Source organism: Fringilla coelebs (assembly GCF_963513975.1).
Source record: "Fringilla coelebs genome assembly, chromosome: 4".
NCBI lineage: Eukaryota > Metazoa > Chordata > Aves > Passeriformes > Fringillidae > Fringilla > Fringilla coelebs.
The window spans coordinates 24,071,249-24,094,691 of record NC_140032.1 but is presented as its reverse complement, the minus strand read 5'-3'; the positions used below and the strand labels follow the sequence as shown (position 1 = coordinate 24,094,691).

Genomic DNA, 23,443 nt, shown 5'->3' with positions numbered 1-23,443 from the left:
AAGCACGTTTGAACACATGCCGCATACATTCCAGCTTCTCCATCCTACCATATCCCAGTTAACAGAAAGAAATCCATTTCAAGACCTGCTTTATGGGACTTCTCAGTGCCTATTATTTCCTTCATAGCTCACTCAAAGGGAACGTGCAGTCCATTTCATCCAGTCATAGAGGAAAGGTCATGTAAAAACTATAGAAGTGTCAAAAGAAACAGCAGCTACTGTCTCTTCAGCCAGTTGATAACAATCCCAGCCCCAGACTCGGAACAGCTGGGTGCTATTTGCTTTCCCTGACTAGAAGATTTGTACAAGTCTGCACACTTAAAACAAACAAAAAAAAAAACCAGAGTGGTTTCCCACTTGCCAACAGAAAAGAACATAACTGTGAATGCTACCTTAAAGTACCACACAAGACAGAAAATCCAGGGACTTTTTTAGCCAACTCTGTCAGGAAATTAAGCTTCCCGAGTAAAACAGCAGCACTCATCAACAGCAGAATCCTTCAAAGACCCAGAACAATAACAGGCATTTCTAACAGATAAAAAATGCATTGTATATCAGATAAACAGTATATTTATCTAGATTTCTAGAGGATTAGAGTTGATCACGACAGTTTTCATTAAAACAAGATTGCTAAAAACAAATTGCCATTTCAGAAGACAGATTTTCCTCTGTCTGTTCCTATTCTGCAGCCATATTACGTAGCTTTAGAGGCTTTAAATTGCCTTTTCTTGTTTTCCCTTTAATTTGTGCTTTATATCCATTCCTTGAAAGAGGTGAGGCAATGTGCTGGTTTTGCTCAATGTTGCATTCAGGGAGGGGTTGGGCTAGAAGAATCTGGTTTATTGTTCTGTAGTAGGTAGACATGAGATCCAGTCTGAGAGCTGTAAGAAAAGAGCTGTTGGAGCAGAATTCGCAATGGTGCACAACACTGGAAGCAGATACTAGCTTTAAAAACAGAAGTCAATCCACAAAAAAAAGTTTAATTTTAAATGTTTAGGAGTCCATTGTCCTTCTAAATTGATCCACACCAGAAAAGTGCAATGCCAAAGAAACGATGCCCTTTCCTTTCCACATCAGGGTGTTTCCATCCCCTTACCTTTGTGTGCTTATTCAGGCCAGTGTTGACATCTTCTACAGCCTGAACCAGCACTTCCTGAGGCAACACTTCCCCACTGGCAGGTACAGGGAGCTGTTTTTTGGGAAGAAAGCTCACTTCACTTCTGGCCATCCTTAGTGCTACCTCATCAGCGTTGGCTCTCCTGAGCGCGTCTCTCATCCGCCCCCAGCTTTCCTCACTGCCTCGTGCAAGCCACAAGCATAGCTACTGATGGCTCCCTTTCCCTTCTCCTCCCCTTCCCCACCTTCTCCCTGTGCACCAGGCAAGGCAGGAGGCCTGGTCCCTTCCTCAGAGACCAGGAAGGGCTCTCTGTGGTGCAGTGCTCCTGGAGACCCAGCCTGGCTGCAGGGCTGGGGCAGCCTCTCCAGGTTCAGCTCACCCGCACAGGAGCCCCTTCCTGCCCCTCTGCCCCCTCTGCCCGTGGTTGTGACGGGTCTCTCCTAGCCCATGGGGCATCTCGGGACACGGGCTCACCATGCACTGCCATAGAGAGGACCTTGCTCAGTCCCCGTGTGCTTTAGGCCCTCAAATGTCCAATACCTCTCAGTTCACTTTAATTTTGGTGATTTTTTTGAAAGGGGGTTGCAAGGTACTCACTGGCCCCAAAATAATTATTTTCTTAAAGTCAACTAGAAGTTTAGTCACACAGGACCTCACTAGACCGAGGGGTTTAGTACAGCATTCCTTCGTTACAGGCAGGAGGGGACATTCTTGGAGCGGTCACACCGCGTGGTGGCCTCTGGAGGAGAAATTCAGTGTATAGAAATGTCACAGTACAGATATCCTATAGTAGCTTTTCGGTGTTGAACTTACACTTTTTTAAAAAGAACTATAATAGAAGATGTTACATTGCTCAGATGGTGTAAGTCTTGCTGGTCTATGTTTAATGTGGTGACACATGCCAGAACTATTTGGTAAAACATGTCAGAACGTGTGAGTCAACATTATACTGTAAATTTGTCCACAGCGATATGTATCATGCTGTATTTTTGTAAACATTGTGATGGTTTCCTTTCAGATGCTTAATTGTATGATGTTTAAGATATAAACATTTTTTAACAGTCACAGAACAGAATTACTGGACTGGACAGACCTCTCACTTAATAACTGAAAGATTTGCTGAAATAACTAGCAAGCCTAGCTTTATTTTTAGTGTGAAAAGCATAGCCAGCATCCTGGAGCCACTCACAATCCTCTACTCTCATTGTGCAAAATAACCAAAAGTACAATTTCATCCTGAAAGCCACTTTGGCTGTAGAAATGGCTTTACAGGTTTGGACCTTTCTTTATGAACTCAATTTTGTCTTCAATTGCTTATGTGCACTGGCCAGTGACATGAATCAAGGTCGCAAACAGGCATTAACACACACCAGCTCATATTTTTGTTCATGTTTTAAGATAACAGAGTATAAAAACTTTTGTCAGTTGTCTGTTTTCAATTGCCATCGTGGCCACTTGACCCACACGTTTAATTTTTAAAATCCCAAACCTTGCACAACAACTTATTCCAGTTAATTTGTTCATTAGGTGTTATAAATTCATACACATGGAAGCATCCAAATATCTGCAATATGTTAGATATGGGACCTGAAATAATAGATAGCACATAAGCCCTTGCAGAGGGAGATATCCATATTTAGGCAGTGTGCTTTATAAGCCAGCACATCCCTTCCCAGCAACAGAAGGAAACTGCTATCTATCATGTCACTCCAGGAAGTCCCAGGAGGACAGAGATTCTTGTCTTATCCTTCCATGGGCTTTAATCTTACTGTCATTTATGTATCTGCCTTCTCTCAAACTTTGTGTAGCAGCACTGCACGCCCATCTGTGCCAACATGCCTTCGCTATATTTTCTATGACAAATATTTGTGGAGAAACTGTGATTAAAAAAAAACATTAATCCTGATATTTTTATTGTTATGGTGTAGTTAATTCTATGAATACTTTCTTATGATGATTGTACTGTGTAGAGTAAGTACAGGTTAGGGATAGACCTTTATCAGATATTGTACAAAAGAAAAGTGCATAGTGTAATATAGACTAGTAAGGTTTTTGTGACGATTTCTATAGGATGTGTGAATTGTTTTCTATGTGGCAACACACATTTCTTTTAAAGAATATAAAATCTTAGAGAATTTTTTAAACAGTCAATATTTTTAATTATAAAGACATTTGTTACCTACAGTTTACTATTTCAGGTGTTAATTCTAATTTGACTATTGGTTTTATTACTACATACCTCCAGTTCCATTTGTTCTGTTGCATAAAAAATGCACAATAAAAGTTAGTCTCTGGTTAACCTGTCTCTTCCTTTCTCTAGAGGCAATCTTGTGTCAGTGTGACAGCCATGATACCTGGGTCTCACTATAAATATATATTAAAAGTTTTAGATTTATATAAAGGGCTAGAGCATTTTCTTTTGCATTTTTGGTATGAAGCACCAGAAAGCACTGGAAAAGATTATGAAGAATTCAAGTATGAGTATAGTATAAATCATTTTCACCTCAATGTACAGACACATAGATTTATGTGCTGGTTAAATGGAAAGACTATTAAAAGGAAGTACCCATCTGCAATCTTAAAACCTGGATTTTCAAGCAGTGACGTTTAAATCCTATTTTAATTCAGAATCCAGTGATGGCTGAATGTATCCTGTTCTCTTGAAAGCTTTAGAAAATCCTGGCTCCAGATAATTTGTAGAGGAATTACAGTGACAAACATTCACCATGGCAAAGCACTGCTGCTGGGCTGTGAAGCCAGGGCCAGCCCACAGGCTGGTGTCAGCCACATGAAATGGTTATTTCCATTCACATGTGTATATATGGTATATACACATATATACCATCTGTATAAATGGTACACATTTTATAATGGTACCAAATAGTACCATTATAAAACAATGCTTTTGGGTGCCTGTAATGCTGCAAAATTAACTGGGCTTGGGCAAGTATTTTCTAGGTCAGGAGCTACAGCCTACTGCTTTTTTTTTTTGTGAAGTTCACAATTAGTGAGAACTGCTTACTAATCTCCCCACCAAAACAATTTCAGGTAATTCTGAGAAATGTAGGTAAAAAAAACTGTATTAATCCATCTGCAAACAATTGTAATTAGCTTCTCTCTGAAACACTTTGCCTTCCCAGACTTTTGGGCAATGGCTGGAAATGTCTGAGGGTAGATCTGGAGGCAGGAGGGAACAGGGATGGGCTGTGTGCAAACCAAACAGGGTGAAGGAGCAGTACAGGCAGGAAGCCAGCAGGGAAGAAGAGCAACTAAGTAGGGGACCAAAGGCAGCAGTTGGGTTTATGAAGCTTGAAAAGAGAGATTAGGTCTAACAGCAGGGTGCATGGAAGGGGATAAGCACGAGAGGTAGTGCCTGGGGCCGGGCAGGCAGAGAGAAGGGGTGCAGAAGAGGTACCCAGGATGGGGAAGAAACAGGCCTGGGAAGTAACTGCAGTGGAACAAACAGCACAGATGGGGAGTGTAATTCAATAATGTTGCATTTTATCACTCTTCCACTAAATACCTGTTAAACATACTGGTAAGGCAATGGCTAAACTGTTCTCCTGCTGTGCAGCAATGCTGGTGCCCACAGAAGCATGCCCAGGCTGGCTGTTCTATCTCTCCTGAGGCATGACATGTCCCTGAAGACAACTTTAAGGTCCAAGGCAGACATTGAACCTAATGCATGTGAAGGTATTTAGTTTTTACCTCATTTGCTTTGAACAAGCTCAGGTGCACGCTTATATTATTAAAGTGTTTGTAATGTTACTTTAATAAGATTACTCACATTGCAAAATCTTGTCCTCAGGAGTTCAGCTAGGCAGGGTTTACACTGCCTCCTTCCCTCTGCTGGGGCACTGACTGAAGCCAGTGGACTGCCGCTAGCTCAGGCAACATGGACAAATATACAACGTCTACAGACTTGCAAAGTGAATTTCTGTTTGGAAACATGCACATAATCCCAAAAAGAACACCAGATCTCAAAAAGAACTCATCTTTCCCTACCTGACTTACTTATGCTCATCAGTACAAACAGTACCCCAGGGCTTCAGCACAAGGTGAGTGTGAATACAGCTCCAGAAATCATCACATAAACCTTAATTATTGGCAGAGCAAGCCAACACCCCTGATGTGACCTGACCACTCCTTAAGGCCTGTGTAAATCAGAGGCTCTGTCTTGGTTATTTCCTAGTGAGTTCATACATGAGCAGCTCTCCAGGGATAAACCTTCCCTGCTGCACCAGGGAGCCCCTTGCAATACGTGGCAGATTTCAGTATATGACCTTGCCCTATGAATGCAAAAACCCTCCTCCACAGACCCTTCAACATCTGAAGCATAAAAGCAGCTTCTACTGCAAATGTATCGCACTAAGGAAAAATAAAAATTAATTAGCTAAGTTGAGAGAAAAAAAATCTGACATGAACTTATCCAACAATGTTGGGAAAAAGCTAAAAAACCCTTTTGTCCTTAAAAACGCTTTAAACTTCCCCACTCATCTGACAGATGTAATTGCCTCAACCTAGGTTGTCTTTGTAGGAAAATTGAAAGAAACAGCTTTCCTAATGACTCAAAGTAGTTTCCCATTAGAAAAGTTAATATTAAATTTAGTTCCCATTTAGGAACAGGGTCCATAGTGGAGCAGAAAAAGTCTAATTAAACGTTTCAAAAATGCTTGGTAGCAATGTGATTGAAAAGCTGCAATTCTTCTTCCAGAATTATGTGAGAACCTCAGAGCCGAAACTTGAACTACTTATTGATGGAAAGAGGAAATTGTTATTTGCTAAAGGATAGTCCAAAGAAGTAGAGCAGCAAGTTCCAACACAGTCTCTTGACAAACAGAATGTCAAGGAAACACCTGGGGTATCTTTCCCACCTACAGCATCAGGAAGATTGTTCCAGGCTGAGACATTGCCATGGAAAAAGTTGACCTTGGCACATTTGTAAACCCACCAAATGCTAGCCAGAGTACCACTGCACATCTCCCTCAATGATCCAGAAGTGTCCAATTACCTCCTCATCAGATGCAGCACCCAGAACATAGATTTTGGAATTAGTCTTCGACATCTAAACCCCTTGTTTTGAAACATTTGGAAACTGAGATTCTACAGTAAGGGTCAAAACCAATGAAATCAGTGCAAAGCATAAAGGGAAAGAACAGAACGCGTTCAAGCCATGGCATTACTGGAAAGTCTCTCTTGCCTCAAGGTTTCCAAGTTGTCCAAATTCATTAGCATCTTCTTTCACAGTATTTAATTTTTATTTTTGCTGAGATGCTGAGAAAGTTGTTTTTCACGAGAAACTTTAGTGAGTACAAATCTGCAGCCAACATGCAGTTGGCTACGTACAGTTACAACATGCAGAGACAGAGGTTCATATATGAATGCATTTTTATGTGCATCAAATTCAAGACATATTTTCTTTATGACTGCCTTGGAGAAAAATAAAAACCCCACATTTAAACCCTTAAATGTAATGCTTTGTGCATCCAGAGTAGCCTGGATTTAATGGTAAACTGCTGTTGAATCAGTATCTGGGGTTAAAAAGGTACTTCTCTAAAACACTGAATATCAGTTTACACCAGAGCAGTGAATAACATTTCAATCACCTCAGGTGTCAGAAAGAGAACCTAGAAAAGATCTTCCTAAGCCCCAATTCAGCATACGAACTGAAGTCTAAATTAAAAAAATAATAAAATCACAAAGATCTTGGGTAAATCAATAATTTGATTTACCCAAGTAAATTTACTGGGAGCTGAGCTGTCAAGAACTTCTGTGAAAGCAGAAACTATGTCCCATTTCCTAGGGTTTTCAAAAAAAGTTTAATTCAAACACTAAAGAAAGGTTTACTTTTCATGATCTTTTAATAAGTCCTTCATAAAATATTTGCAAAACTCAGACAAAACTCATTCTTGAACAGGACTTTTTAGATCACCTTCAACCAGCTGGCTGCAAGGTCCCACTTCAACCCATTACCTCTGATTTAATACAATTATTTTGGAATGGCCTTTCAATAAATGTCACAGACAGCAAATAAAGAAAGGATTTTGAAGGTTCCAGGTTACATTACGTGAAATGACAGAGCTCTCTCCCTCTTTCAAAGTGGCTAAGACCACTTGCTTGGTTATTCCAACAGCCCAGACAGCCCAGTATTTGAACTTGACCTCAAATAGGCAAGAGATGAGGCCCTCAAGTCTGTCATTTCTCTGCTCAGGTGGATCTTGTGCGGTTTGGTTCATTAGAGAAAAAAACCAAACACAACAAAACCATAGGAAACCAACAAACTTTCCTTGAGAAAGGGTGTCTCTAAACTATGAAATGAAACATCATCAATAAGAACGTACAGTGCATAGCCAAAACCCTTCCTGCAATATGTTGCTTGACCACTTTATTTCTGATATCTGATACCATACAGACAAAAACCAATTTTTCAAGTTTCTCCACTTCATTAGCCAGATTTCTGACATTTTTGACTCTTCTTTCCAGCCTCATAAAATTTTTTAGCCCAATTAGAAGCAGTTCTTCCCATAACTGGATAAATAAGCAGTTTTATTGGTATTAGTGATAAAAAGTGGCACTTAAGTGTACCAGACAGTACATTAAATCCTTTCTAAGCTGACTAATTTCAAGCTTTTTCTTAAGAGGCTTGGGCAGCTTTGCTGGGATTGTGAAGCTATGGTTACTATGCAAGCCTAACACATGAGTCCAACCTCTTCAAGGAATTCTTCATACCCTTGGCTATACAGACATGCAACCCATCTGTAGCACTACCTTTCTTCATGTCATCCTTACACCTGGATCAGGACAGGCAGTCCAAACCAGAGACAGTGCCAGTGGGGCCTCTGAGCCAGGCAGAAAGAGCTTTCCCAGCACTGGGGAAGGAACCACCCTCTTTGGGGATAGGGAGTGAACAGGACAAAAGGCAGAGCTGACAGTGAGGTTCAGAGAACAAATCCAGAGCGTGGCCAGCCTGGGCATGTTGCTCCCTCACCGGGCACATGCTATTGAACAGTGTGTGCCAGCATCGCGAAGGCAGAGAGAATAACTAGCACAAAGAGATGGACAGAGCCTTTGCTTTGTTTTGCACCCATAAAATAGTTATATGCAACTGGAACTCAGAAACACAGCAAAGCATCAGCTGCCTAAAGGCAGTGTTATTGCTTACTTTTCCAATACATATAAAATTGCTTAAATTAACAGAACACGACCCTTACTGGCTATATAACATTTTACTGAGTAATTACAACTTCCAGCCACGATACAGAATGTACTGAATTCAAGTATAATTACAAAACAAAGAACATATGCAGGTAAGTATTCCAATGTCTACACCTCACAAATCAAAATTATTTCCCCATACTAATATGGAGTAACCAAGACACAGAATGAAAAAGCCAATACACCAAAATGCAAGGCATGGGGTGGGGAGGGGGCTGGTGAATCTGATTGAAAGACTGCATGGGAAAATGGATTTTGACTTTGACATTGCCCTTTGAAAGTTCTACCACAAGTGAAAAATCCTCACTGTTGACTTTCAAATTTAATACCATCTTGGCAATAGCCAAGATGCTTTCCAAATGCTTTAGGCATTTTTGAACACTTTTCACACAGTCCTTCAGCATATTTAATTTGAACAAAACTTTAAAAATCCCTTTTATATTACATCATTTATACATCATTGCTATTTTTTTCTTCTGACTTCAGATTTGAAAAAGCTGATCACAACCTCAAAAGTTTTAAACAGTCTAAATTTAGATTACAAAACACAAATTTATGCTATATTATGGACCTGGATTCCACTATTGTAACAAGGACTTCTTCCCCAGAACAGAACTTTGAATTCTGGCTATACAAAAAAATTTGACTGGGCTTGCAGTTAGTGTAACATTTATAAAAAGTAACCACTACCTTTTATTTTAATTAGTGGCTTTGATTTACACAGGAAAAAAATGTCCACAAGTACCCTAAGTAATACAGAATATTTTCTGCCCATCTATTATAATGTGCTATAGTGTCTGTGGTATTTAAAAAACATACATCCTTTTCACATTACATTTTGAATGTTTTATCTCCTTTTCAGAATGTGATTTAATTAGAAATCTTGCTTATCCACAGACATCTCAGCAAACTGAAAAGTAAAGACTAATGTATTCATCAATGACTAGAGTTCACTGCAAGAATTCTGCAGACCTTAGAAAAGAGCACTTCTTTTCCCACAGCACATTCAGTATGGTGCTTCAGTCATCTTCTGTGTAAAACAATCAATTAATTTTCTCTTTAATTCACTCCAGCTCCCATTTCCACAAATAACATTCATCCTCCACTTACCAAACACATACCTCACCAACAAAAACTGAGATAATAACATCACCCTTAGCAGCTTTCAGTGGACAAATAGGTGTGTACCTGCAAGGCTGAACACCATATCAGGACATAGTTAGACAGAGGCTCTGATTTTCAGTATAGGAAAAAGAAAAAAAAAAATTAGCTTTTGCTGGGGGAGTTACTCAACTATCAGAATATTGATAAAAAAAAGAAAACATCCTCCTATCTAGTTTTGTACATTCTAATAAAATATAATTTCTTACTGTTCTTTTCTTCTCCAATCATTATTTCTTATTTCTGGACAAGCTTTTTAGATGATTTTCATCCTTTCCTATTTCCAGGTGCTCAACATCTTGGGTCTTTTCCTTCCTTGGATTCTTTTCTTTTAATCATATACTTTTAGTTTAATTTCTTTTGCCTCAGCAAAGCCTGACTGACTGCAGCTTCTATAGACCATACATCCACTTACAGCTTCTGTTTTATTTTCCTCAAAGGACATACATTTCAAAAATTGAACTATTGTGCTTTAGAGCCTGGATTCCTGTTTCTTTTTTTTAACGTAATACAGTCTACTTTTGATTTTAATGATTTGTGTCTCACTAACAAGAAAGGAAAAATTACTTAAGCTATGCAAACCCTCTACTAAAAAAAATATTTTTGATACATCTCAACTTCTCATTTACATTATGCACGTAAACTGCAAGAGAGATGTTAGTGGTACTCTCTATTCAGAGACAACAATAAGAATAAAAGCAGCACAATACTTAAGCTAGAAGGAAAAAAGCACACTATCATTTTATATTCATTTCTGTAAGCCGTTAGGTATGCACAGAAGGGCAGGTTTTGTACAGGAGTCAACATTCATCAATTGTTCTACCATGCCAAAATGCCTCAAGAACAAATGAAACACTTTTTTTTTCAACTCAAACAATATGGCGCTCTGGTTTCCTCTCTGAGGAAAACATCTAAGTCAAGTTTAGAAAAAGGATTACTTCATTGGCAATTTTCCAAAATTGCCACACTTTGAATAGACAAGGGCATGAAAACTCTTTGCATGAAAACTGTATTGGATGTACTCATCACTATCAGAGATACTTCTATAATGCATATTTTTTTTCTGTTACAGAAAAAAAACCCAGCTAAAATTATTACAAATAAAGAGGACATGGGACTGCAATCAATGTATAACCTAGACAAAACATACCTGAAAACATTCCTGTACTCTCCTTTTATCAAAGAGGGAGAAGTAGAAATCTCTCAACAAATGAGTCTCCAGACACAGATGAAAAAGAATCTGGCAGGATCAGAAAACTTGGTTTTGGCTAATGTGGTTTGTAGCTCTCAAAGCAGTAATCACTATTCTTAACTATTAATGAACAAGAAGTACAGTACAATATTCACAGACCAAGCGTAGAATTCAGCCCTGCTTTTAAAAACATAAGATATTCATAATAGCTTCTTCCTCAAAAAGTAAGAGTCACTTAAAAAAACCCCAATAAAATCTGTGTGGGAATTCAAGGAAGGAAAAAAATAGTCGAAAAAGCCTTCAGTTCAAGGATGAGTCACAAGGAATAAAGAATGCAAACTTGTCCTTAAAAAAATGTGTTCCCTCCTCTACTTCTGGACCAGAACACAAGCCACCAGACATCCCCTGTAGTACAGTAATCCACTGGGGTGTTCACTGCTTGCACTGTATCCTTCATAAATGCTTTAAAAGGGGAGGGGGAAAGGGACACCACATCAAGTACTTAATTCCAGTGTATAATGGAGACAATTTAGACTTGAATTCATTGCTGGGGGAAAAGACAATCACTTCAAAATTTTATCCTTTACAGAAAAAAAAATCTACAGAAAAATGTATTACTAGTATCCAGTCAACTTGGACTTCAAGTACATTAAGATCATTCAGTATATTGGAACACTAAGACAAGTTTTTAAAACACTGGAAGTTTTACAGAATTATAAGTCACTGCATAGCATGTAAGAAATCTTCCACAAAGCAGAGAGGGCAGCCATACTTTGAACAAAATTTGAAAAAAATAGAACCTGCAAGGCCAGTCTACAGAATAAATTATTTTAAAACACCACACCTTAATTGAAAAAAATCCTAGAATATAACTTTATTGTTAGGTAAATCCTCACTTATTGTCCTTAAAATTTGTAAAAAAAACCATTTTGTAATTGCATTTGTGATAAATTCACTCCTCCACACATGTACGTTTATTAGCTAATTATTTTCCTCAAAAACATTAAAATAAAAGTAAACTAAGTAGTGGACCCACATTACCTCAAAGTTTTGACTGTAAAGAGAGTTAAAGGAAAAAAAGCAGTAAAATGTCATATCTGTTAAAAACAAATTGTGAATTTTACTGTATAAATTAAAATGTAACAGCTTGGAATTACCATTCTTTTCGAACCTGGCAGGCTCAATGAATCAGTACTTCCATCCAACTGCATGACATGTAAACTTCCAAGGTACTGCCAAAACCAGTCTGCCTGCCTTTTTGTAGTACATCACCATCCAGGTCACTTTAAAAAATGAACTGGGTCCTCAGACTGATCAACAGTAATGTACCCAATACCACTCAAGTCCTGGCATCTTGAATCTAACACACTGGGATGCTATAATCAGCAAACTAGGAGACAAGGAACTCAATTCTCTCTTGGAATATAAAGAAAAGGTGTGAATGGGTATTCTTCTGACTCAATAAGGAAACTAAGATCAGAATTCAGATTAATTACATCTCCAATGAATAAAAAAAAACATTTTAATAGGCTTTTGGAGCAGATGTCAGAATATAAGCTCATACCTCCTCTTGAAAATGATACAGGAACACTTTGCTAATGACATAACATTTACTAACCTTGCAGGGAAAGTTCTGCCCTGCACACTGACACTACTCATTCATCAGTAACTCCAGCATGCAAACCACTCGGATCACATTGGCTGTCTTCACTAACCTCTGCAGGAAGAACATTTTCTCAGTTTTACTTCTCTTCAGGTTTTTGATTTCTGAAATATCTGGTTTATTAATGTGTTTATTCAAATTCAAAATGCATATCAATATTCCAGGGAGAAGAAAACAGGTTACGCGTTACCAGATTCCAGCGCTCTTCATGAATAAGACTAATACCAGGAGAGTGCACACTGAGATGAGATGAATTTTACATAGAAGGGCAAGGAGAAAGGTAAATTATTTATAACGTACTAAAAATATGCCTTATTTATTTGATATGGGAGACTTTCAAATTACCTTTAAACTGCATTTTAAATCATCAGGCTTAAATATACTAACTAGTTTTGCAATAGAAGAAAACCAGATAAAGTAAGCCTTCTTTTGAATTAGCCATAATAAGGTAATATGCTATAAAGAAGCCACCAGTGAAGAGGGATTATGGAAAAGGGTACCAAGAAGATCCTTTCACCCACAATTACTGTATGTGAAGCCCCATCTGTAACTTAACTCTGGAATGTTTTTCTACTTAAAATGAGCAGCATGCAAAGTGCTTTGCAGTTGTCAAAAAGGCATGTTATTTTAAACTCTCATTGTTCACTGGTAAAGTGACACCTGGTATGAAAAAAATATTCTAAAATGCTTTTAGTCAAATATGTACACATTGGTCTCCACAATTATTTGCTGCAATGCTAATAATATAATCTTAAATTGATTTTTGAAGACTTTTGTTTCATATCAACATATCTTCTTTCAGCAATTCAGCCATTACTCAGCAACTGAGTTACTAGGATGGTTTTATTACCACCTGTCACCCATGAGCAAATCTTATTTTACATTAAAGTGCATAAAGACTTTTCCTCATACTACTTAAATACGGTTATTTCACTTATATTTCAACTTGCATGTTCAATACCCATGTCCTTATTAATAAACTGGGTCTCAAAGAATCTGGTACAACTTGAGTACCTACTGCAGAAAGCCTTGAGACAATTGTACACAGTTCTAGAATTTCACATTTCCAAGTTATAAACTAATCACTTATCTCTATCTCTGGATTGTTGAGGACCACTGATAGAATTACTCTACTTTCCCAAACAAGCAAGGTCAAGTTATACAAAAATTCAGAGGAAGTGGTAATATCTAAAGGCAAATAAATTAAAAATACAATGTATTCATTTGTTTAATTATAAATAGATCATTTTTTACTATTATATATTCCAGCTACATCTCTCATATCTTCTAGCAAAGACCATATCTGGCAATAGAGTATATTAAAATATAAAAAGCCAAAAATGCCAGGTGACTTTTAATAAGCACTACCATAAATATCTCCCAGATCACATCTGAAGATACTTACAAATAAGAAAACAAGTGTTAAAGCAGGGAAAAAAACCCAAAGTTTAAAGAGAGGAAGTGCACCAAAATTTGTATGCAGCAATTTTTCACAGTAACTCAATTTACTCTGGCTAAACCCATACAGCTGGCTCCTCTCAGGTGAAAAAAAAGCCTTGTTTTCCTCAAGTGCAGTAGTAATGGTGGCAAAAAGCAGGTTTCCAGGTCATGGTCATTGAGATAAGGCCAGTGCCCATATGAAACAATTTATCTCATAGAAAAGAAAAACTGTGAAACAATCACACAGTTGAAATATTACAATTTAAGGTTGGCAGGTTCCACTGGAACAAACTCTTCCTGTCTAATCTTAATATCTCCCAAGAACCTTTAATGATATCTTGAAAGAAACTAAAGAAGTGCAAACAGACTGCAAAGGGACTCAAATGGAAAAACTACATGTGTTGTATAGTTTCAGGCAGCTGTATTTGCCTAACTAAACCTCAAGTTGGAAGTTCTGAATCTCAGCAAATATTCTTGGACAGACTCTCCTGTGGAATTGAACTCAAGTAGCTTTTTGCAACTGATTTTTCCATGGGAATTTTTGTCTGCAAGCCTAGCGCTCTTCCAGAAACAGAAGCAGTGCTAAGAGTCCAGGAAGCCTACAGCAAAGGAAGCGAGGTATGGTGCTGAGGTTCTGCAATCCCAGAAGCTTTGCAGCCCTTTATGTCACTTCTTCCCACAAGGGCAGCAACCTGAAGAGTTCTCCTGTTCAAGTCTACAGTATCTCCAAATCCACATGACGAACATCAGGATTTCGTTGCTGAAATAAAATTTAAAAACAATGTATTTAAATTTTCCATATACATTTTTTGCTCATGGCTACAAGTAATGTGTTTCTGGTATGATGTTGTGAACTGGATAACAAATCCCCTTTTGGGATAACATAGGGACTATTTTAAAATGAGGAGGAGTTTCAACAAATATTGTCCATATTATATGGCATTTTTGGAAGGCTAAGTCATCTTTTTATTTGAAAAACACTTTTCAACATCATGGATAAATTAGTTCTTATGCTTTATAATGTATGGAGGAGCTCTCAATTTTAACAAGGCAGTAGAGTTTTACATAAAACTGTTCAGCTACACATATATATACATATCTCACTTTCTTAAAGTTTTAACAGATACTTTCCTGAGTAATGGGTAAGATTGCTGAAATAATTTTGCTGCCACTGAAGCTATTTATAAAAGATTCAGAACACTGATATTATAGAAATAAGTTATCAGCATTACATGAATTGTACAATCCATGAGAAAGTCATGACTTCAAAGACATCCAGCATGTGAACCTGACTAGTATATTTAGTAAAGTATATTCAGTACCAACACAATCATTATATATGTGCCTATACCAAAAAGCAGTATCCATGGTTATACAAAATTTAGGCATGATCCTGCTCCTCAAAAACCATGCATGAAGAACTTATTCAGATGGTGCAATTAAAATCAAAAATAATATTTTGATTCTTAAACAGGACAACCCTAGGGATAGAAATTTAAACTAGAATATTTATGAAATGTAACAAGCAAGGACAGACATGCTCTTGATTAGTGTCTCATGGGCAAAAGGAACAGTCATGGCAGGACTGCATTTATCTGGGGGTCAGTATACTTGTAGTTCTGAATTCATACCAGGAAGGTAAGACTGACAGCCTCAATATACCTACAAAATCAAAAATGGGAACAACCCTTCCTTGCATCAGAGGATATTTAAATTGCAGAATGAAAAAAAAAGATAAGACAGCTGAGAGGCTTTTGTAAAGTAACATAAACACTGTACAGCTTCAACAAGAGTGAAAGATGTTGAGTAGCAGTCCCATCATCCAGAAGTATTTGATACAATTCTAAGAACCAGTTAAAAAAAAAAAAAATCTTTTTTACAGCCAAAGCAGAATTCAACAGCCTATAAATAGTCTGGCATTCTGAGAATACAGTAAAAAAGACACACTCAGGTCTATTGAATGAAAATTTTTTCTATGTTGGTAAAAAATGGAACAAGAAATTTAATAAATAGATCAGTGGCAAAGTAAGGATTTCCTGGTGGCCAGAACTTAGATAATAATACTAGAGTAAGAAAATCTGCATTTGTAATATCAACTTCCTTCCCTCTCTCATATTTACAAATTAAATCCCAGAAAGTAGATGCAGAGATTTTGTTTAAAATATATCACAGAATAGGCACTCATTAATAAGCAGTTAAATTTACCTTCAGGTCCTTCTCAAGTCTGTCTACTTCAGCTCCCAGCGTGTCAACAATATTCTCACCATGCTTAAGCATAAAGGCTTCTAATTCTTCAAGGGTTTTCACTTGCTGAATTTCCTAGGAAGAAATTAAATTTAAGAGATTGAGATGAGGAAAAGAAAATAAAGGAATAACACTCTAGAGGGTCTTGACATATTTCAAGAGGGAGGGAAAAAAAACCTAAACAAAACACTTCAGCTTTTGCCATTTACTCTCAAAACATCATCTGTTCCTGTGTCTCAAAGACATAGAAGAGTAGCATCTATTTGATGAAAACAGCTGGCTCTGTCATTACACCTGCATTTATTAAAAAACCTTCTATCTTCAATTGATTTCCTCCTTATGTTTCCAAATAAGTTTAGAGACTTTCATTCGTTTTCTAGAAGTTTCTGAGGTATTCCTCACAGCAAGGCAGAGCAGGGTACCCCCGTGTATTCTTTCTCCACTTTCTACATTCTTGCTATTCCATTACATTGTCTTCTCTGGGCATTACATAACCTGCCCATTGGAAAGTCCACAAGGATTATGACAAATACTGCTGTAAATATGACTCCTCCATAATATCAGAAGCTTGAAGACAGTTGACAGGAAGTCAGACTAAGAGACCAACAGCATAAAAAACAAAGAATGAGATTAAGGAAGACAGGATGTTAAACTCCACCCTCCAAAAAACCACAGACAGCAGCACCAAAGCAGATACTACAGTATTGCCATAGAATCATACAATGGTTTGGGTCATTGTCCTTAAAGATCACCTAGGTCCTTAAAGATCACCTAGTTGTTCCCCCACTGCCATGGGCAGGGACACTTTCTACTATACCAGGTTACTCAGGGCCCTAACCAACCTGGCCCTAAACACCTCAAGGGATGGGGCATCCACAACTTCTGTTCCACTGTCTCACCACCCTGGTAAAGAGTTTTTTCTTGTGCCCATCTACTTTATGTCTATCACCTTTCAGTTTAAAGTCACGAGCTTTCCTTAGAGGTCTCACACCAACCTGTCTGGAAGCCATTTGTCCTGTAGTTTATCTCAGCTGAAGTATATTTAGGATAAATAGGTTTTTGCAAAAAGACAAACTATGAAACAACTTCTTGTGCATACAAGTGCATGACAGCAACTTCTTTTCCCTTCTCACTACTCTAACTGAAAAAGAACCATCTAACTGAGCAAGCTTAAAACATCTCTCAACCACAATAATCCATGACTACAATCACAGCAAGTCTAACAAGAAAAACATCAAGGTAATCTAAATGACAGCATTTCAACAAATATTTCACAACTGGGGAAAGAATAATGTTGACAGCAATGCTAGTTGAATGAGCTGCTTATTTGAAAAAGTATAGGTCAAAAGGCAAGCACACTGTCTGCCTTTGACTTCAGATGGCTGAAGCCTACTGAAAGGAGCCATCCTTCAATGATGTATTTATAGCTGACACATGGTTACTATGTGAAACAACAATGACCTGTGTAAGAAACAGTTGCCAACATAGAATCAATCAGGAAGATCTTTCCCAACAATACTTGAAGTATTGTAAGAACTAGTGGTTGCCAAAGGGAATAGCAGGTAAAGAAAACAAACTAACAAAGCCATGAAAAGAAGACTTGTGTACTAAAAACTGCAACAGCAAAGCAACTGGCAATATAAAACCAGGCAAACTTGCAGTGTCTCAGTGGTACAAAGCTGATAGCACTCTTCCTCTCAAAAATGTATTAAACTGAAGTCCTCTAGATGAATAAATCAGATATTGCACTATACATACAGACACCTAATTCTTATCTTGACATTAACAGGTTTTTAAAACTGGGATACTGACTTAATGATTTTAAAAATTGCTATTTAAATTTTAAAAGTAAACATAACTTCTAGGTCATGCTTAATGGACAGACAAAATGCAGATATCTGTATTTCATTTTGAAAGGGTAGAAAAGAAATTTTGTAAACAAACAAATGTACATAAGAAATGTACCAGTGAAAACAAAAACATTGTCTTGTCAAAACATTTTGCTCACTTAAAACTCTCCTTTTAATTTAGATAAATAATTATTTTCTTCATATTTCATAATTCTGCCATATAGAATACAGCAGAGAACAGTTCTGTCTTGAAAAAAGGGCTTAAGAAAAGGTACTCTGAACTATACTGAAATCAGAGATTGACTTGACTGAGACTTACTAAAGACGGTTAATTCTAAAACGTCATTGAAATGCTAAATCATGTGAAGCAGGCAATCCACATTTCACATTGAGTCTAAACAGCTGGACCTGTAAAGCCCAGCACTGCATCACCAACACCCAGGGCAAATGGCAAATGGCCAAAACAGATGCCTATTTGCAGGTGACAAGTTTCTAGTTTTAACTGCAGATCTTGTAATTCAGTAAACATATTGGAATAATTATGTTATCATCTTTTGGGTTTTTTTTACAAATCTGTATTTTCTAACAAAACAATCACAGAATCATAGAATATTGAGAGTGGAAGTGACACACAAGGGTTATTGGCTCCAACACTTTTATGAAATGGCCAGTACAGGGAGAAAATGTTCAACCTTGGCATTATTAGCACCTGGCTTTGACCACCTAAACCAATCTCAAGGGTACGAGTTAAAAAAAAACCTGCATTCCTCCTTCTCAGGCCAAAAGTGGGTCTTCTTCAGCAGCACATAACACAGACCTCTCCAAGTACATTTAAAACACTAATATAAAGTAAGAACATCTGCAACCCTTCAAAAGAAGAAGTGAAATGTACTTCATCTGCTATCAAGTTTTGGGTTTAGAGGTACTTGAAATTGGAAAGTAAGCATCAAATATTGGGGGTTATAAAAGCAATTTTTTCTACATACTTGTAGCAGCTGTTCAATATCTTGTTTTTCCAGGTAAGACCGAGTAACAACACGTCCATCAAAGTCTACTTCTGCCTTGAATCTCACTTTGCTCATTCCCATGTCTGTGGCTTTAACATCATGAATTGCTCTGAAACACATACATTTTTAAAGACAAAGTAAAACACAGAACAAACCACTAGTTAGTTTGATTTCTCATGTTAACAATACTGTCACCACAAAATGATCCTGTAATTTTAAAAGGTCAATCTTTGACAAAATAACTTCATTTTGCCCACCTACACTTCCATTAAATACTGATTTATGTTTAACTGGTTATATCACTTCCACAGGTTTCTGCAACACCAACACATCTATAAATCACTGCAATAGAAGGCAGACAACCAGAAGCATCACAGGTTAAGAGCTAGACAGACAGTATATTTAAAAAATTCCACAATTAAAAATGTGAGAATTTCCCTATTCTGTGTTAAAAGTTTAAGTCCAACTTATTTTCCACTGCAGAGAATTTTTCATGCATGTACATGACACTATTTAACAGCCTTTAAGTACCCTCAATTCTGAGGAAAGGAACCTGTCGTTAATTAACGAAAGGACACATTGCAATTATAGAAGTGTCCTTTCCTAAAGTTGGTAAAGGCATGATCATTTGGAGAGTTTTCAAAAATACATTTGACTTAAGAAAAAGTTATGGATATTGTATTTGGATCTCATTTTTGACCCTTCAGAACTATTAACCACAGCTATCAAGATACACCTATTTTTAAATGCTGAAAAATCTATATTTAAAGGCTCCTAATAAACACTAGAACATTAAAGCTCTAATGTTTATACTTTGGTCCTTTAAAAAATTCTGGGTTTCTGTAGCAGAGTTATGTTCCAGCTTGTTGGACAAATTCTAATATGTGAATATAGGTAGCAACCAACAAGCTCTTAATTTTTCTGGGTTAAGAAGCAAACCCAGGACCAAGATGTACTGTGATAAATTTCAAGAGTGAAACAAACACAAAAAAAAAGACTTGATTTTTTTTCCTAACTATATTAACAAAACAGTTTATCTTCAAAGCCAAGAAAAATTAAAATTGACACTGCAGAGCAAGTTTCTACACTTTCCCATCAAGGTCAGAAAAAATAAGTTGAGACTAAAACACGGGACACAAATCACAAAAGGTTCACATTTTTTAAATTCTTGCTTCTGACATTTTCAAAGTAAAACAAGTATAAAAGATCTCAAAGACTTTTAGTTTTATTAACAGAAAAATGCATTCTTGACTATTTGGTAAATTCTAACACAAGATTTAGATTCAGCAATGCAGCTCACTTGATGGAAAGTACAAAACTTTACCTCCATTTATTTTGCTAAATTGTGCAATGTCACAGAATCTGTAAATTTAGCATGCTCTTTGTCTTAAGTAAATTTACTCTTCCCAACTAGAAATGTTTCTTTGCACCTGAATGCTTATAAATCAGAAATAACTTCACAGGCAGTGCAGGAAGAAAGCAGAAGGCATGTATGTTGGAAGGAGCATCCTTCTAACAGGAGCTCCTCCTGTTAGAAGTAGCAAACAAAATAGAACATGAGACAGAAACTTTAAGATGAATAATCACAGGACGTTTTTACAGAATACTTCCTGTAATACTCAGGGTGGAGGAGAGGTAAGCATATTAAAAAAGAAACAGAACATAACTAAATATAGAGACACCAAAAAATACATCTTAGTAAAAATTTAAGCAGATTGAAAGAACAGCTTACTGGTAGCAATAAAAACTTTCCAGCTCCATTCCAATTCACACAACTATTCTGTGGGAAGTTGTCAAATCAAAACAGTATTAATTGGAGCAAACTAGATGGCATCAAACTACCTCTTCCCAAAGAAGGTATTTAAGATAACAGATGTGGTAAATACAGAGAATTTGGAGCCATGTGATTCAAAAATGTTGAAGACATATCAAGTGCCTATCAGAACTAAGCCAGAAGATAACAAGTGGTATTTGAGATTCTCATTAAGCATAGCCTGATAAAATTCAGTGAAATTATGCATATTCTATAAATATGAAGGAAAACAGTCTACCTTTGTGCATATAATCTGCCCAGGAAAGATAAGACAGTGAGTCAGGAGGAGAAAAATCACGAACCATTCAAAAATACAAATGTGTATGCTAAATCTTAAGCTACAAAGCTTGCTTATGGAAGTTTCTGGATGTTTAGTAGACACCATCAACTCTAACTAGGGAAAAGAGTAAATTTCAAATTAATGAAAAATTAGTCAGAGAACATCAAGTTACTCGTTTTGAGCAATTGGTTGAAATATTTTTGATATTTATTCAAACCAGAATGACAGATTTTCCAGCACAACAGAAGCACAACAGCTGTTACAATGAAGCAAAATTAAAGATGAAACTGTCACTAAAAATAATTTATGCCTATGAATCTGTGATTAAATTCCATAAGAACAGAATCAGGACAGAGTCTACCACAGCACATATTTTATTTCACAGTTATGAAGGGCTAATCTCCCACAGTTCAGCTAAGCTGAACATAAGAATGATTTATGCACCAAAGGTGTCAATGAGAGTTAAGAATTGAATGTTTGTATAGCAAAAATAAAATCAAATCATTTTCCAGCTGAGAACAACTCTGAAAGCCTATTCAGGATCATGAGTTAAATATGGGCCACAACTAGAAATTACTAAGAAAAATGAAAAGAAAGGGGAAATAAAGAGCCATGAGCCTAAAAGAGAAATTATGAAGTCCAACAAGCTGAAAGGAGAAGATTGATTTTTAGAAGAAAAAGTCACAGAGTGTGATACAAACCAAGTTTTTTGAAGTATATCAAAACAAAAGGATAACATGGAAACAAGCTTGCTACTAGACAGAAATGAACAATTATTACTGCAGAAACAGAATAGAAAAAAACATGCAGTAATTGTTCTTCTTGATCTAAAAAAGCAAGATCATATTGGTACAACAAAGCATTTCCCTACTTAGAGCAGAGAAGCTTATTGGATATTTAAATGAAAGAAAATGCAATTTAATCCAACAGGTTCCACAACTTATATTCAAGAGCTAAAACTAAGAATAAAACTGTGAAGGCAAATTAATTTTTCATCTTGCAATACTGATGAGAATTAAAACAAAAACCACTGTGCCAATTAACAACACTGTGCCAAAATTTAAGAAGAGTAAATAAGTCCATCCATTTAAGTGAGGATGGCTTCACCTGACAACTGAAGGAAAAATAGTTAGAAAGGTAGAGAGAAGAATTCTAGCTTGAGAACACTAATTCCAGTCATTAAGATTTTAGGGAATGTAGGTCTTGTCAAACAATCCTCTTATAAAAAAAATTAAAGCATCAAGATTTAGTGGAAAAAATATCAGCACCAGAGAGACTTATTTTAGTAGGACAGCAGTTAGTGTTGTCTCATAATCAAATACTTTATAATTAGCAGTGGATCACAATGTTCAGGCAAGCTACTGCTGGAATAGCACCTTAAGTGTGGTGCTAACAGGGGCTGAAGGAGTAGATATCAGAGCCCCTGGATCCTTGTCAATTTGGACCTAAAATACTTTCTGATGAATACTGAATTATTCCCTAATAGATCTCCTTCTGATTTGGCAAAACACATCTGAAAATAAACATTGCAAACCATGCCTGAAAGAATAAGGGAGGAATATTCTGGGAGCAGCAACTGCAAAAAACATTGCATTGAGAACTAAAATGCCTGAAAGGTTGAAATAAAAAAGCAAATATTAGTCACTACTAGAGGCAGGCCAGTAATCAGGAGCTTTTACTTTTACTTTTGGTGTCAGAAGGATACGCAAGAGTACAACACATCTCCACTTAAGAAAATGTGAGAGATTGAGTATTTAAGAAAATGCTCACATTCCTAGAAGTCCAAAGCTTGTGTTGAAGAAAATATACAGGTAAGCCTTTGAAGAAATACTTAATGTTAAAAGGCTTCCTCATTTCAGCTGCTGCATTTTTTTTTTTCCTTATTTCAGCCATTGGTTTGGGTTTTTTCAGCTTTTTCTCCAAATCGTACCTACCTATACCTAGTAACAAGCAAGGGCAATATAAGTTTACATTGCAGAGAACTGAGATTAAGACCAGGTGTCATCTTAGAAGATATACATTACCCAAGCAAGAGATAGCAAGTTTTTTGTAAGAACTCACTCAGAGACCAACTGGGCACTGAAAGGAATCAAAGCTGGTAACATAATGGATCTAAGAAAGAGATAACTGAAGACAAAGAGCATACAGAGAGTATGATAAGCAACTAAACATGTTTCAGCTTCTAACCTCAAAAAAAAAAAATACAGTTTCTCACAAGTCTTTATTTCTTTTATTATTCATGTTTTTTTAAAAATTAGGGTACTTCTTGTTTTTAAAAAATGTTTACAGCAAGAAGAACATTAACTAAATCTGTTCTGTTGGGAAGTTAGAGCCACCTAAAAAATGGAATACAATAGAAAATGGTACTTGCCTAGGAGAAATTTTATTATTTCAGCCTGAGACAAGCAAAAGCCACCTGTCCACTTTGGAAAAAAGAACTACAGAAGTCATGTGAACTCAC

General features: G+C 36.8%; 1 protein-coding gene across 2 annotated transcripts in view; it reads right to left on the bottom strand.

Annotated features, from left to right (window-relative positions):
• Positions 1–13,558: 13,558 nt before the first annotated feature.
• Positions 13,559–23,443, bottom strand: part of SLC30A9 (solute carrier family 30 member 9) — a 28,663-nt gene continuing 18,778 nt past the window's right edge. For both annotated transcript variants that reach the window (XM_084204677.1, XM_084204676.1), the window contains exons 16-18: positions 18,869–18,998; positions 15,994–16,107; positions 13,559–14,548 (exon numbers count right to left, since the gene is read on the bottom strand). In XM_084204677.1, coding sequence (XP_084060803.1) covers positions 14,504–14,548; positions 15,994–16,107; positions 18,869–18,998 — 289 coding nt within the window. In that variant the 3' untranslated portion in view covers positions 13,559–14,503. The remainder of the gene's footprint in view (positions 14,549–15,993; positions 16,108–18,868; positions 18,999–23,443) is intronic.